At 36.0% G+C, this 17,041-nt stretch overlaps 1 protein-coding gene across 1 annotated transcript; it reads left to right on the top strand.

Moving 5' to 3' along the window:
- The first annotated feature begins 6,121 nt into the window (after positions 1-6,121).
- Positions 6,122-16,384, top strand: LOC134534460 (endocuticle structural protein SgAbd-6-like). The gene is made up of 3 exons (XM_063372935.1): positions 6,122-6,170; positions 8,178-8,287; positions 14,735-16,384. The coding sequence occupies exons 1-3, from the start codon at positions 6,162-6,164 to the stop codon at positions 14,940-14,942; spliced, it is 327 nt and encodes a 108-aa protein (XP_063229005.1). The 5' UTR covers positions 6,122-6,161; the 3' UTR covers positions 14,943-16,384.
- The last annotated feature ends 657 nt before the right edge of the window (positions 16,385-17,041 follow it).

Raw genomic sequence — 17,041 nt, forward strand, 5'->3', positions numbered from 1 at the left:
AGCATAATTAAAAAAAACTCATGTAAAATTCGAGTATATTCGAAAATTCAACAATTTGACTTTATTTAATATTATTATGCGTATTAATGTGCGCAGTTAATACAGTAAAGCCATTCAGCGAACAGTTTACAAATAACTATAACTATTGGAGGTACTGGGACAACACAAAACATGAATGTCTGGGTAAGAATCCGAACCCAGTGTTGATGCAAACACTATTTTGCGGTGATGAAGAATTTTTCAAGTAAATGTACAAATATCTGTAATTTTACATGAATATTTTTGTTCCCTTTTACAAAATAAATTTACATTATACAGCTGCATGGAATGCGGAGCTCTGAGGCGATTACATAGAGGACAACCACTTGCGCCCAAGTGTACTGAAAGGAGGATCACTTTTTTTTTTAGTGTATTTCAGAAAAAAAAACGTTATATGGAACACAGGACAATAAACAAAAATAATTATAACAACAAATATTAAATTGCTAACTCACAGCTTTTTTCAAAATAAAAAAACACACCGGTTTAAAATTTTCATATATGAAAACAGCTTACGTTGTTATTACCAGATTACAAAAAAATTAAACAATAATACCTTACTCGGTTCAGTATATATAATTTTTTTTTACTTCCATTTTTCTTATGTCTTTACTGGAAAAATATTTGCCTATGCTTGTTTAAAGACATCTCAATTTGTTAGTAACACCTTTTAACAACCTAAAAAAAGGGCGAATACAAAATTTGTCAGATATACGTTTATAACTTCTCTTTTTACACTTTTTTTACGACATAACTTTATGCGAAGCACTTTTAGACAGCGAATGATTGATAATCATAAAGCAAAATAATTTGGTGTCTTTCATAATCTCAGTTAGGAAAAGTGGAATAAATCAGAGGGCTTGTACATTAAGCAGCAATAAAAAAAATCTCTAGAGGGACGAAAGTATAAAACACTTTGAATTAAAACGTCAAGTGCAAGACGTAAAAAAAGCGATTTTCTTCTTTCCAGGGAAATATTTGCCAATATAAATGTAGCTTTATGAAATATGAAATTAAGTGGTGCGGAATACATTTGTATATCAGAAATAACTTGCATTAAAAGTGACAGGTAAATTTAAAATTTTCTACTTGTCTACTAAACGCTTTTTTTAAGCGTACACTGCTTCCAAACATCAATTCAGTATTTTAATATTATTTGTTTTTTTAGTAGCAACTTAAAAACTTACATTGAGTTCCACAACGTATTATCGAATGAGTGATTTCAGCGACATACTAGTACTACAAACTCCTTGTGTTTTCCCTCCCTCAAGAAATATATTTTGTACCCGCATCTGCCCACAAACAGCAACAACCAGCAACAACAAGCAAGTACAAGGGTGGGAAATTTTTTTCTGTACTTATACAAATAATTCCTTTGGAAACCATTTGCCAAGAAATAATTCGTAATAATAGAAGAAATACACTGTAACTTTGTACAACACATGTATGTGGTTATTTTTTTCATAAATGAAATACATTCTCTTACTAAAATTGGCTTTTAATTTCATATTTTATTGATGTATCATTTAAATTTAAAAAAATTAAATCATGGAAAATATAATCGAGGATTTAATCATTTGACTTTATTTTGTTTTACCATGCTTATTAATGTGCGCAGTTAATACTGTAAAGCTATTAAGGGAATGGTTTACAAATAAGTTTTAACAATTGAAGATACTGGGACAACACATCCGAACCGAGCATTAATGCGAACACACTTTTGTATTGATACAGTTTTTTTTTAAATTATAAGTAATTAAATTTACAAATATCTGAAATTTTATATGGATGTTTCTGTTCGAATTATGAAAAGAAAAAAAAACAGCGTAGGAAATAAACACGGACTAGACCTTATAGAATGATCGCGAGCCGAAGAAGCGGCACCGCTGTCCATCTCTGATGTTCGGCGAGTCATGATGACGGCCGCTTTCCTCTAGGAAGAAGGAGCCGTCAGTTTTGTCGTGCCTTCTCGACGTCGCCGCGATAACAGCCGAGGACTGTTGGCTTTTCAAGAACGACGGCCTGTGACGCCATCTTTTGCGCAAGCACCGTTATCGTCGACTTTCTCTCGATGCACAGGGTCGAAACTGTGACTCACCGTTCGGGAGACGAGCGCGCATCTATAAACACAAATCAGCGTGATGAGAATATATATTTTTTTTACGTGACAACGTCTAATAAATCGATGAACGCCGGCTGCACGCTTTTAAAAGTGTCCCGTTACGCACATTTTTCGGTTACGCTGTATCCCGTTACGCTATTTCTACGCTTGCGCCGCATCTATCTCTCTTCCACTCGACTGTTTATTTAGTGAAGTGAAAAGTTAATGTGGTTTTCATTGCTTATTACAACAACAATTTCGGCAATAAAGGTTAATTATTCTTGCATTTTAAAAATCCTATTACTAGTGTAAATTCAAGTATTTATTCTTTTATTATTAAAATAAAAATGATTAAATTTTATTCATAAAGTATGCAATCATTTCATCAATGTTTTGTTATGACGTTGTCACGTTAAACTATCGTCCGTAAACCGACTTTACAAACAAACAATTTTTTTTTACCATAAAGAATTAAGGCAGTTAATCATTACTCGTTTCAAACGAAATTTCGTAGGGTTTGAGAACAACTCAACCGAAAGTACGAGGTCCCGTTTAACGTTGCCGAAAACACAGACGTCTTATTTAATGTTCAGATGATATTTTATGGTCTTAAGAACCACCAAGAAGAATTCAGTGCTTGATGGTTCAAATAAATTCATACAATTGTGTTGCGAACATGAGATGTTTCAGTTTTTCATAATTAGGAGAGAAACACTTAAAAAAGCCATACTTAATGAAATATATATATTTATAATCATCCAAACAAAGAGACGCGGAATGTTATCAGTGTCACAGGATTTGAGGCACAGTACATATAAAACGTCATAAAAATTGTATGAAAAAAAATGCAATTGATTCGTTTCAACTGTTGTGCTTAATTTTTTGGGTTCGGTATTTTTGTGCTGTCATCATTTATGGTTTTTTTTTCCGTTCTGTTAGTCCATTTTTCTTTGTTCGTTGACCATATTCCTGTTGTGGAGTATTGTGTGGTGTTTATATCCTGACAACAGCAATTTTTTGCTTAATTTGCGTTTTTTGTCATTTGTGTGTGTGTGTGTTTTTTTTGTAGTTTTCTTCTACAGACATACATGTGCTTAGCAATGGCGTATGTCCAAAAGCTTACATCAAGTACCCTCAATTGTTTCAAAGATTTAATTTTATGAAAGGGATTAGTTTTGTGGTGGTTGTAATTTTTTTTTTTACTGTAAAAATGTTCCCTCAAAGTTCCCTCCTAAATATTTTCTTTTATTTTTGGAATGAAAATGTTATTCAGCTCCTACTTCAAAGGCGTAAGACATCCTTAATAGTTTTTTTTGGACAAGAAGTCACATATATGTTTTTAACTATTTTTTATGAGCATGCAGCTGATGTTTGTTGGTCGTGTTCTGACTTGGTTTGTGTATAGTTACATCTCTCTGGCTGGATGAAGGAATGCGTACTTTCAGAGCGGGTCCAGTTTCATGACGAGGTAACTCGAAACATTCATCGGGCGTAGACGTCACGTCACGCCAGTTTCCTTACTGGCTGGTTGAGAACATGGGCATGCGTTTCCCAGCGTTTTGTCCCGTCATTCACATCACGTGACTTTCCACGAACCGAGCGTTAACAACTACGAGACGTCTCGCCACAAATCACACTGCGACCACGCTCTCTCTTCACCGCTGCCTTTGCTGTCCACGTAAGTTCCCTTCGACAAGCGCGAGCGAGGACTGTAGAAGTTGAACCCCAAAACATTAACGTGTTTTAATCGAAGTACTCTAAAGTTCTAGTCAACCACCTTTCACAAAATCACTTTTAAACAAAAACCACACTGTGCATTGTGAAGAGACGAACGTTGTTACAGAAGAAAACGAACAAATAGGTTTTTTTTTTATCTAACATGAAAATTAAAAACCCGTTAAACAGAAACTTTAAAATAAAATAAAAAAAGGCTCACTTATGCTTTTGTAACAGCATTATTCTATTTGCAATGCACAACAATGTTTTTGTTTATATTTCATTATATTGTGAAAGCGGCATTAAACGTGGGTTTAACTCTTAAATCATCATTATTGCATTAAAATAAAAAAATTTAAACTTGTTAACATTCAGTCTCATACTCCATGTGTTATTTTTCGTTTTATTCGTCCTTACTTTTATCTAAGGGTTGTTTCTAACATTTTAACTCGATACCTCCTTTGCATTTGTTAACTTTATATCATGGGTGTAAAAAGGCGCGAAAGTATTCGTAATTATCAGGACTCGCGCGCCTTTTTACACTCATAATATTACACTAACAGAATATCTTATTAAATATTTGTGGCAGCACGACAAATGTAAGGGAGGTCAGCACAATTTTTTTATAAACAGCCCTTAAATAACAGTAATGACAAAAAAAATTGGTTGTATGTAAAGTCGGTTTACGGACGATAGTTTAACGTGACAACGTCATAACAAAACAGTGATGTAATGTTTGCATACTTTTATGAATAAAATTGAATCATTTTTATTGAATTATCATTATTCTGTATGGATAAAAAGGAGTGAAATGAAATCTACAATTTAATTGATAAATTTTTCTTTTATTTGCACTCATTAATTCAAATATATTTATTACTTAAACGAAGAGATTATTTTAACTATAACTTTTACACATGTTTGCTATTTAACTTCTTCCAATCTGTGTTATTCTGTTAAGGATAGGACGATGATAGGAAAAGTAGGAAACAAATGGGAGTGTTTCAAGTTTAATGAGCCTCGAAAAAGTCAAATCGATGGTTGTTCCAATCGAGTGGAAGAGATATAGATGTGGCGCAAGTGTACAATGAGCGTAACAGGACACCGCGTAACGGGACAATGTGCGTTACGGGACACTTTTTCGTGCGTGCAGCCGGCGTTCATCGATTTATTAGACGCTGTAACGTCAAAATTGTGGGCAAGTATTTCACTCGCCAGTGCAAGGACACTGCGGCATTTCCAACACAATGGCTTTATTCGTGGATTCCCTTTGACCTTCTTGGGTTTGTCCCAAGAAATCAAAAGTCACAACGTCATTGCACGATGCTCAGATACGAAGGTCATTTTAAGCCTCTTCTGGAGAGTTGTAACGGAGTCGTGGTGTTTTCAAATATTAGTGACCATTTTGAAAAAAAAATGTTTACCGCTTCTTTTAGTTTAGCTATGGTTTTTCACGTAGTTTGCTGTTTTTCTCATGTTCCTAGCAGCATTCTATAATCAAAAATATTTTTGCGTGTGTTACGCTAATAGTTGGTAATCGAAAACAAGTAATTTTTTCTCAGTTAATATTTTGTAGTTTCCTGTAAAACAACAAAGAGTATTTAACTTTCAGATTGATTACAATAGACACTATTTTGTGGTATTAGAAAAATCAACCGAGAGTAAAATTTATTAATAAGTGTTAAAATCTATGAAAAAATTGATAATATTAAACATTGTATTTTTTAATGCCAACTAGCCGGGTAGTATCAATGTGGCAAACAGTGGGCGTTATTTACCGTATTATGCAAACTAAGCGTGGGACCAATATACCAACAATCCATCGTCTATGCCGTCGTGTGTACCAAAAAATTTTGGTTCCCACTCCTAGCCTTTTGTTTCCTCTGTTTATCCGGCTGTCAAGCAACGAAGGGAGTGGCTGATTGTGTGTGTGTGGAGGAGGGGGGGGAAGAAATAAAGCATGGACGAAGAGTGACGGAGGAGGACTCTCCCAGGGTTAATCGTGGTTAACAAGCACTTTCACTCGCGGAGGAGCCGTACGTAGCGCCATTCGTCGGTGTTTCCCCTCCCCCGCGCGCCCACACGTGCGTCCGTCTTCAGTCGAGGAGCGACGGTCAGGACCCCTTGGGCGGTGTTGCGTAAACTTTTTGCGCGCCTTGTGTCCCTCCCCCCTCTCACGACACTGCGATACGTCACGTGACATACGTGCACGGGGGAGGAAGGGGCGCCTATAAAACCAAACGACGCCCATTCATGCCTAAACACTGTGCCCGCGTTCGAATCAGGCGTTGCTTCCACTTCAAGCATGAAGGCGGTGAGTTTCACATGCTTATAATTTCGTGGAAATGGAACGGAAGTCGATGAACGGTAATGTGTCACAGAGATGGCGGACCCGCGTGTAGCAACATAAACGCGTATATAGTCACTTTCGTGAACATTAGGGGACATAACAAACGTATTAGTGTGTCAAACGAAACTTTATGATAGTACAACTATTTTTTAATATATATATATATATATATATATATATATATATATATATATATATATATATGATCGTAACTTTGTTGTCTTAATCGGATATTAATATCAGAAATAAAAATTTTTGAATCAGATTATTGCATAAGAAAATATTTTGTATGAATTCTAAAATACTCTTAAGACAATAACCGTGAAAATTCAAGTCACTTTTGCACAAACGTTTGGTGATTCACACTAACATCAATTCTCTAAGGAAGCGATGATATATTTTTAATGTGATGCGATCAGTCAAGGTTATCAATTTATGAATTTTTTTAACTGACATTTTGACTGTTGAAGGATATTTAGTAAATTATATTTTCAGTTGTGCTACAAAATTACTGTATATATATATATATATATATATATATATATATATATATATATATACACACACTTACATGTTATAAAGATAAATGTTAGGTCTTAAAAAAATTTATTCGTCGTACAGAAAACTATCAGTATGCTAATAAGTCAACAACTACCATACTGTAATCATTTCGACTGTCATTTTAGTGGCGTGAGTCTTAAATTAGAAGAGGTATATGGAAAAATCATAAGTCATTGCACTTTGACGAATCTAAATTGCGTTTTCGGACAATGTGAACATGATTTTTATCTTCGGTCTTTGGATCGTATAACCCTCCCAGTTAATTGTAATTTAAATTATGTCACGGGATACTACCATTATTATGAAAGTAGACATGTTCATAGATATATTGACCTACGATTCTGAGTTAACGCTTTGTTTGGATGGTATGCAAAAATCTAGAATGAAATACTTTGAATGTTCACCAAATTGATCATCACGCTTTCGATAAGAAGTCAATTACAAAGATTATTATTATTATTATTTATGTCTACTTCAAGCACGTCTCGCTGGCATAGTTGATAGCCTATCCAACTTGCAGTCCTGGAGTTGTGGTTTCGAGACCCACACAGGCATAATTAGTTAGTTCCAGAACTTGTCCCCCAATCAGCCTCAAGTAAAATGATTGTGTGTCGGCAGTGTACAGAGGTTAACAGAAGATAATGAGCTGTTTAAGGGATGTTAGGCCCCACCATCTTGCAATTTCATATATTTTTATCTCCCTTGCAATATAGCTTACATGGTAAATGTTTTTGGCTTGGATTTGGTTACTTGTTGAAGTTAATACTTGTGAACTGGTGTGACTATCATGATGGCTGTAGTAGCTCTTGTTAAAACGACGCTTAGAAACTAGAACCTGTTAGTAAATATGTGGTTGCAACAAGGTGTAGAAGGTCTGGGAGATATGATTTATGCATTGACATGCCAGAAAATTGGGAATATCAACAAGTTTGTATCATGGGTTTTTAAGGGAATATTATATTTAGAATTTTTAAACATGCAATTGATATATTTAATAACTCCAATCCTAGTTTAAAGGCGTGATATATAATTAAATATAGTGTTTAAGTATATTAATGATAAATGATGGTTTTTGTGCACGCGTAATATCATGTAATCTAGGATACTAATGCACAAACTTATGTCAGATAAGTACGCAGGATATTGTGCTAGTGTGCATATTTATACACACGCTCGCATTTTTGTTTTACTTTAAAAAAAAATAATAAGATTTTCAAAAATATAACATCAAGAAGTTTCGCTTCTCACAGTTTTTTCGCCGATACAGTCATCTCAATAAATTGCCCTGTATACATAAAATAAATTGTGAATACGTAACTGCATAGGTTCATGTGTCGATTATGCAGTATTTATAAAAAAAATTTCACCACGGACCAAACGATTTCGAAGACGACGTGGGTGAACCTATAGTTCCAGACAATCCTCCTGGGAGCGCTGCTGGCCGCGGCTGCGGCGCTGGACTCGGAGGTGAAGATCATGTCCTACGTCAACGACGTCAGGCCCGATGGCTACGACTTCTCGTGAGTATTCCATCAATGATCACCCCTCAAGGCACAACAACAACGGCGAAGTTTAAGATAGCAAAAATTGACCCTATAATTTTTTGACACGACGTCTAATAAATCTATGAACGTCGGCTGCACGCACGAAAAAGTGTCCCGTTACGAACATTGTCCCGTTACGCTGTGTCCCGTTACGCTCATTGTACGCTTGCGCCGCATCTATCTCTCTTCCACTCGATTGGAACAACCATCGATTTGACTTTTTCGAGGCAACATTAAACTTGAAACACTCCCATTCGTTTCCTGCTTTTCCTGTCATCGTCCTACCCTTAACAGAATAACACAGATTGGAAGAAGTTAAATAGCAAACATGTATAAAAGTTGTAGTTAAAATAATCTCTTCGTTGAAGTAATAAACATATTTGAATTAATGAGTGCAAATTAAAGTATATTTATCAATTAAATTGTAGATTTAATTTCACTCCTTCTTTGTATCCATACAAAATAGTGATAGTTCAATAAAAATGATTCAATTTTATTCATAAAAGTATGCAATCATTTCATCAATGTTTTGTTATAACGTTGTCACGTTAAACTATCGTCCGTAAACCGACTTTACAGACAAAAAATTTTTTTTATGTAAAATATTTGTATATCAGAGCTAATTAGGTATCCCTATGAAATTTACTATCACGAGTGAATGTGTGTTACGTAAAATAACGTGATGAGGGGAAGAGTGATTTGGAAGTTATTCATTCATTATATAATTTAATAATTATGTAATTCAAAAATATATATTTGCTTGTTGACTGCCAATATTAACACGATTAAGACTTCTTTGGTAATAAATTTATTTTTTTCGTTTGTTTTACATTCTGACTATAATTCACGAAATTAAAACCCGAAATTTAGCTCTCACAAATGGAAGCTTTTGTGTGAGTGGATCTAGTCACTTTAATCTACGTGCGGTATTTTGAATAATGTAAATATTATAAAAATTATAATAAATGACAAATAAATAAAAATCACTTAAGGGATCTTGCATAAGTTTAATACAGTTTGAAGTAAAAAGGAGCTATTAATTTAAATACGTAAACGTAAGAAGCTCAAAACTATGGGTCGAATTACTTTGATGTTTTCTGGTGATTTCAGACAAACATTGCCTGTAATAGTTAGGGGAATTAGAGCAGATATTAAATCTTGCTTAAAATCCTTCCCATTGTGTAAGTCTGTTGAATCTTTAAAGCTGAATACCAACATGAGGAGTCACTTAGGTGGAGGAAGCACAGATTTCTTTATAAAGCTCATTTTGATTGGTGACGGAAAGTACCTAAATTAGACAAAATATTTAAAAATGGATTAAAGGGATATTGGCATAGGCGTAATAGTCTTCAAAATAACAATATTTATTTCCATTTCATGAGCAAAACTACCAAGTTTTCTAAAAATAATGTTGATTTTTTTTTAAAATTGCTGTTTTGTTAATACTGACTAATACTTTATGCTGACCAATATCTGTCATTGCGGCAAGACAGCATGTAGTATTTCTCTTGCCATTTATTAAACATTCAGTTTAACAAATAAACATAACCCTCTAGAGAACAACACTGTTACTGCTCAATGCTCACAACAGAATCCTATCAATAATATAAACAAAAAAAGGGGGTTGTCTGTAAAGTTGGTTTACGGACGATAAGTTAACGTGATAACGTCATAAGAAAACAATGATGAAAAATTGCATACTTTTTAATTTTCAAATATTATTTACAGTTTTTGCAAATTTAATTTAAATAATTTGTTTAAATATAATCACGAACAATTAGTTGAAAAGCCCGTCTTAACCTGTTTGATATTATATAAGATTTTTCTCGCACGGTGGTTGGCCGGTTCTTGCACGCTCGGCTCAGGCGGAACGTGACAATTTTTCGTGTGTGCAGCCGGCGTTCATCGATTTATAAGACGTTATCACTTCAATATTTGACATTGATAAAAACCTTAGTGAGCTCCTGACCAACATTGAAGAACTTATTTTTAAAGTGTATCCGGATGTCGTCAACATCCATGAAAACTAATTATATGAACGTGTGAGAGGTCGATTTTAGCTGCCAGGAATATAAGCTTTGACGCCATCAACGACAAAATAATGGCTAAACTACCAGGCGAAATCGTATACTACCTTGCCAGTGATACCGCCATATATCTAGAAGACACCGTAAATTACGCTCAAGAATTTTTTAAATCATTCAATATGTGTGGGATACCCCCAAATTCGTTGAAATTAAAAATTGGCATTCCAATTAATTTTTTACGTAACCTTAGACCTAAAAATTTATTTAACGGAACCTGACTTCAAGGGAAGTTTCTTAGAAATAATACCATAGTAGCTATAGTTTTGACTGGGCCAGCAGTTGGACCAACGGTACTAATACCTCGCATTCCGATGATACACACTAATGTACCATTTAGTTTTAAAAGGTTACAATTTCCTGTGAAGGTACCGTTTGCAGTCACTATAAATAAATATCAGAGACAAAATTTTAAGTATGTCGGAATAGAATTGAGAGAAATCTGTTTTTCCCACTGACATTTAAATGTTGCATCATCTAGATCAGGCTGCGGAGAAAACCAGTGTATACTTATATCACACGAAAATATGACTAAAATTTTTTATCGTATATGTTCAAGTACTCTAAATAATTTATAAATAATTCGATTTCTTTTAAATAACTTAATATGTGTAAGATATTTTTGTTTGCTTCGTATGTTAAATTTATATGTAAAAATTTAAAAATAATGAAAAATAATTTGATAAAAGAAAAGTCTTTTAACACATATTATTTTTTACAGTTAATACTGGAAAGCTATGAAGGGAACGGTTTATAATTAACTTTAACTATTGGAGGTTCTGGAACAACAGAAAGCATGAATGCCCGGGTAAGAATACGAACCCAGTTTTACTACGTTTATTTATATACTATTTACAAAAAAAATTACTGTGTAGTTATTTTCATAAAATATATCATTAAACATTCTTTTTTTGGGCGTTTAACCAATATGGCGCAACAATTAGCTGAAGAGAAAAAAAAATGCTTCGCCCAGTTTCAGTGTAATCATGCAGACATGGAACCCCCCCCCCCCCCTTTTTTTTTGTCGCCGAAGGACAAACAACGGAAGTCGGCCAGGAGCGCTAGAAGGGCGAAAATCAGGACCGCCAACCAACGGACGGGGGTTGGACGCGCCTGAAGAAATCTCTCCACTCGGCAGAATCGCGAGATTGAGACTAAGGTGGTTTGTCCGTGTTGAAAGGACTGGAAAGGGGCGGGGGAGGGCGGAAGGGCAGTGGTCAGTCCGAGAGAAGGCGAGCAAAAGGAAAGCGCCCTCTGGGGTCAACCTCCGGCACAAGATGAATTGGCCAATAGAAGGGGAGACGCGGCATTCAGGGGAGAGAAGTTAAGAAAACGTTCAAAGTGAGAACGCTTAGTTGAAGACATGAGAGAGTTCACTAAATATATCTGGGAAACTGTTTATCATCGTTAACGAAAACAGTTAAATATATAAATGTGTGATATAACTTTGAATTTCAACACTGTAAAATATCCCCCCCCCCCCCCCTTTTGTTTTTACAAGGAAAATCCATGGAAACGCATTTGCCAAACGATATAACTTGTAAGACTGCTAGACAGAGCTTTATAAAATTTCAAATGTTACAAATATCTGCCTTTCAATTACACAAGTGATATCGTTGGCAAATGAGTTTCCAAGGATTATCCTTGTAAAAGTACAATTTTTTTTTTTTTTACAGTGAATGACTTACTAAAATTAATAATTTTAATAAAACATTAAAAACAACACACGGTAGATTGCTTAGCCGTTGTTAATGTAATGAAACTGGTAGAAAATAATTAATTTTGTTATTTTATTGCGTGAGGAAAATTCATGAAATGTTATAGGTGACCAAATGAAACATGTTGAAAACCTAATTTAACCTTTTTGTTGTGAAGCGCTGTGCAGTCATTATCATTAACCATTCTAAAAAATTCACAATGTAAATAATTTTAGTAATTAAGCACACACACAGCTAGTTTGTATTTACTGTTTTCACTGTGTCAATTTAGGGACATATTTATCAAATCCTTGAACGAATTTTTAATTCTAAGTTTGAAAATTTACGCTCTCCATATTTTTTATGTAAATTATGTCTTACACAATATCGTCTTTCTTTAAAGTCTTTTTGAAGAAAGTGCTGAAAATTATTTTATATGTTGACCATGCTTATTTTTTGGTTTACATTCATAAGGGTGTACAATTGTTAATTGTTTATTACAGTTTCACTTGATTGAAGCATTACAATGTCATTTTAAGCTTAAGAAGGGGTCAGAGGAGGAGAGAATAAACACACTGGGAGGAATTATGATTGAAGTCGGCCTTGCAGTAATGTTAAGTACAACATGAACCAAACAGTGAACACACATCATGTCTTAGAGATGCGAGTGTGCGCTTCAGGCCTATAGAACATGCCATAAGCACCGTGCACAGAATTTAAAATCGTAACGGTGGCGCTGCCTAGTGTTTTTTCTTCACAACTACTAGCAGGACTGTCGCGACCCGCCTCTTTTCGGGAGAGGTTATACTCTGCTTGAAAATTAGTGCGTTGACAAATTCTTGCCATAATTAATTGTGTGAGATATGAAAACTACGTGAGGTTTCATGCCAAGAAAAAAAAATGGGAAAACAAGATGGAATGCCTTGTCAAAAGGAAAAAAAAATATAGCTACTATTGGACACGTTATGCGAAGGCTAAAATAATATTGGACTTAAAGAGTGGGATTTTACTATTCAAGGGTAAGGCAGGATATTTTATTTGAAAATAGTTACTTTTATACTAAAAGAAAAAAAGGTAAATAAAATATTAATCTTATGTATTACATCCAGATAATAAAGCACATGACAGGCGTTGGCACATGCAATGATTTGTATGTTTACAGTAAGAAACAAAAGGTATTCAAAACAATAAGAAAAAAATTTGACGTATGTTGAGAATTGTACTTATGTAAATAGAAGCATATTATTTTATATATTTTTTTAAACCTTTACTTATTTAGGTTCATGTAAAAGATCACAAAAGCAACATTCGTTATCAAGACACAGATTTTTTTGAACTTCGTCAACGTTTAGATATTTGCATGAAACTTCGATGCGCAGATTTTCAGCGTCGCCGCGAATTAATGTAAATCGATCATCCCAAACATATCGACCTCAGGGAATGTACGCTATGTAGTGGAGAGGGGGTGTACGACACAGAACCTCGGGGGGTTGTGTGAGAAGGAGGGGTGGGGTGGGGGGGTTAAGCCCTTCCCCCTCTTCTCTCTCCTTAGCGTGACCTCATCGGAACATCCCGGCCCGCGCGCCAAAGCCGCCGACAAACCGGCACCGCGATTAACAGCGCTCCTTGGGGAAGGGACGGAGAAAAAGGAAAAGGGCGGGGGGGGGGGGGGGGGAGAGGGAGGTGGTGTCCGTGTTTCCCACTAAGTGGAGAAACCATTTAACCAGCGGCAACAAGGTAGAACACGCTCAAGCACCTCCCTAACTTAAAACTCCTTAAATCTCCTTTTTACTTCCTCAGCCTTGATTAGATAGGTTCTCGATAAAAAAAAAATAAGAATCCGTGATTCTGGGGAATCCGTGATACATTCTCATTTATTTCCACCTCAGGGAGCGTGTTTTGAGTTCAAAACGACCATCCGCAAATAGCGCGTAAGTGCCTTTATCCACCACAAAAAAAAAAAAAAAAAAGAACAAACAAAAACAGGTGCTTAGCCGCCATTGCGACCGAGTAAATCGACATTTTAATTATGAAATAACATATTTAGTGTTGTAATTACTGCTGAATTTAAACATTTATATGTTTGTGGCACCGGTATTAATGTAATTGACACAATATTTTTTTTTAAAAAAAAAGAAGTTTATTGATTTTTTAGCAATCTCAAAATTTATAAAATAAAACCATGTGTAATTTTAAATAATTAATTCATTGTAAATGCATACTATGCTGTTTAATTAATACGTAAAAATTAATTAGTTATTAATAGAGTCCCGGAAATTTCGCGGATTCCTCTGGCCTCAGGATATAATTCAAAGTTATAGGTGCGCTCGACCCATGTTTACTTTCCCATTGGTTGATTTCTTAGTGAGAACATTTTTTATTCGTTATTATTATTATTATTATTATTATTATTATTTATTCGTTGGCTCACGGTCGTAGAGGGGCGTATCCAGATAACTGCGGTCCAATCATGATCACAGTGCGACAGTGTGGAGGTTTGCATTCTAGCTCGCGACTAAACGAACGCGCGAAAATTCCGTGGCTCTAGTTATTAACTTCCTTTTGTTGCGCATTCCCTTTGAACCTGATTGAAGAAGAACCCGGGAAGCGCAAGGGCCTCAGCGGGACGGTGCTTGTCGCAGGTACGAGCTGAGCGACGGCACGATGCGGCAGGAGAAGGGCACCTTGCGCGACGCCGGCACCGAGAACGAGGTGTGGGAGGTGATCGGCTTCTCGCGCTGGTTCTCGCCCGACGGGCAGGAGCACGTGCAGGAGTACCGCGCCGACAACCGCGGCGGCCTTGGCGGCCCGGCGCTGGGCGTGCGCGCCGCGCTCGCCGGCAAGAAGTAGCCCCCTCAAGCTCCTCCTGCTCCAATCGGACAGCCCGAGTCTCATGGGATCATCCGAGTTCTCGGAAATTCCGAGTTCTCAGAAATTCCGAGTTCTCGTATATTCCGAGTTCTCGGAAATTCCGAATAATCGGAAGTAACCGAGTTCTCGAACGTTCCGATCACTCGGATTTTCCGAGTTCTCGGATTTTCCGAGTTCTCGGAATTTACAAGTTCTCGGACATTCAGAGTCATCGGACCGTTTGAACGTCATCCGATCATCCAAGTCTTCGGAACGACTGCTTACCTACTTGGATCACCGTAGTCGTCGGAACCCTTTGCTGCACATCGTGCAGTAACTTAACAAATGATGATGCATGTATGTAGTGCATCCCGGCCAATCTGAACACGATGGATCAACTTGCAACGGCCATTCCTATCTTCAAGTTTCATACAATAACACTTAAAAATGCTTAGCTTCACCTTGATTATTTTTTGCTGATTCTTGATTTTTATGAAGAAATATTTCTAAAATGGGACCGTAGAAAGTAAATTTGTATGCATGTTTTGTGTAGTGCATGAACGTAATGCAATTAGTCTGGTATAATTTATAATTTTTTGTTCTAAATGTTGGCCTGACTCGTTTATATAATAATACAGGCTACATGACACAACATTGGCATGAAAAGGTAATATGCAGTGCTTACACATAAAAATTCCTTAGGAATTGCCATAAAACATAAATAATTACTTGAAAACTCGGTCACCCAACACTGAGGAATAAGCCCAGCCTTAATGGTAATAGTCCAACTTTACTTTTCCAAATTTATTTTTGCTGTTGTTTTTATTTTTGAGTATGTACTTCTTACAAATTTTATCCATGTAGTTACCAGTTATCAAGACTAATCTCACCAACCCACGCACGTTAACTTAAACACATGCCTAAAATTAGGCCCTATACCTTAATGATCTGTAAAAAACATAAAGGAATATGTACTGTAAACAGTAACTCATATTTAAAAAAAGCTAATGTATTGGGGACTTTAACAATACATGTCTTACATACTTGTAGTTCAAAGCATATAGGGTCGAGTAATTTAATAATTTAACACCAACTTGAGTGAAAGAAATCACTTGGCGAGTGTTCAAAAGTGTTCGTATTGGCTGGAATGCACTTTAGGTACCGACGGTGAATCTCTGTAAGTCAATCGCTGTATTACAATTTTCCAGTAGGACTCTACAAAATTCATCTCATGTAAACAACGACTCAACAGAACACAAACTTTTACTAACATTAAAAAATGTAAAGTATTTTGAGGGCTTTTAACATCTGACTGTATTAACTAGTCATAAAATCTAAAACAATTGCTGCATTAAAATTCTAACGTGTTAAATGTTTGTACTGAATCTCAATAAAAAAGATCAATAAATACCTTGTAACGGTTATACAAATTTAAAATAAAACAACTCAATGCCAAGCTAACTAGCACTATTAAACCTTGCTGCATCTTCTCTAAGTGGTTACAAGCAATTTTACTAACATTCTACAGCATTGTAATACAATTTGAAAATGTTACACACTTGTCTCTGTTACTTTTTAGATTCTGTGTCGGAATCCTCCTAGGTAACCAAAAACGTAATTTCTCTTCCCCCCCCCCCCCCCCCCTCGAGAGGTTGGTGGGAAAATAGATGGGGAGGGTGTTCATTGGTCAAATCACTTGTTCATCGCCGACGTGGTCAGGGTTCGATTCCCGATGGACGCAAACCTGTAATTTTCCCTTAAGTGTGAAACGTGACGGACGTTGCCGTCGGCTGTTTGGTTTTCTCGGGGTACTCCCGCTTCCCAAACCAATTCATTTCAACCACTCTCCATCTCGCCGGCGTCTCAACCCTCATCTGTCGCTCGTGACCTGTCAGTCGACGATGAGTTAACCCACAGCTCATTAACTTACGTATTCATCTCAGTGAAGCAATGTTTACGTGCTGGCCAGCCGTAAAAAGGATTGTTGATTTTTCGACGACGCGTTTTCAGTAAAATGATTTGCTACCAGCTCACCAGTTCAACAGGTAAACACGTCACAACTATTAATGCAAAGGCAGCTGCTCGTAATTCAACGCAAA

This window comes from Bacillus rossius, chromosome 7 (assembly GCF_032445375.1).
Source record: "Bacillus rossius redtenbacheri isolate Brsri chromosome 7, Brsri_v3, whole genome shotgun sequence".
Classification (NCBI taxonomy): Eukaryota; Metazoa; Arthropoda; class Insecta; order Phasmatodea; family Bacillidae; genus Bacillus; species Bacillus rossius.

What these genes read in the sequence shown, in the direction of transcription:
- LOC134534460 (XM_063372935.1), top strand. An exon ending in CCCGATGGCTACGACTTCTC is followed by an intron (nt 8,288 to 14,734) that starts GTGAGTATTCCA and finishes TGCTTGTCGCAG; the next exon opens with GTACGAGCTGAGCGACGGCA.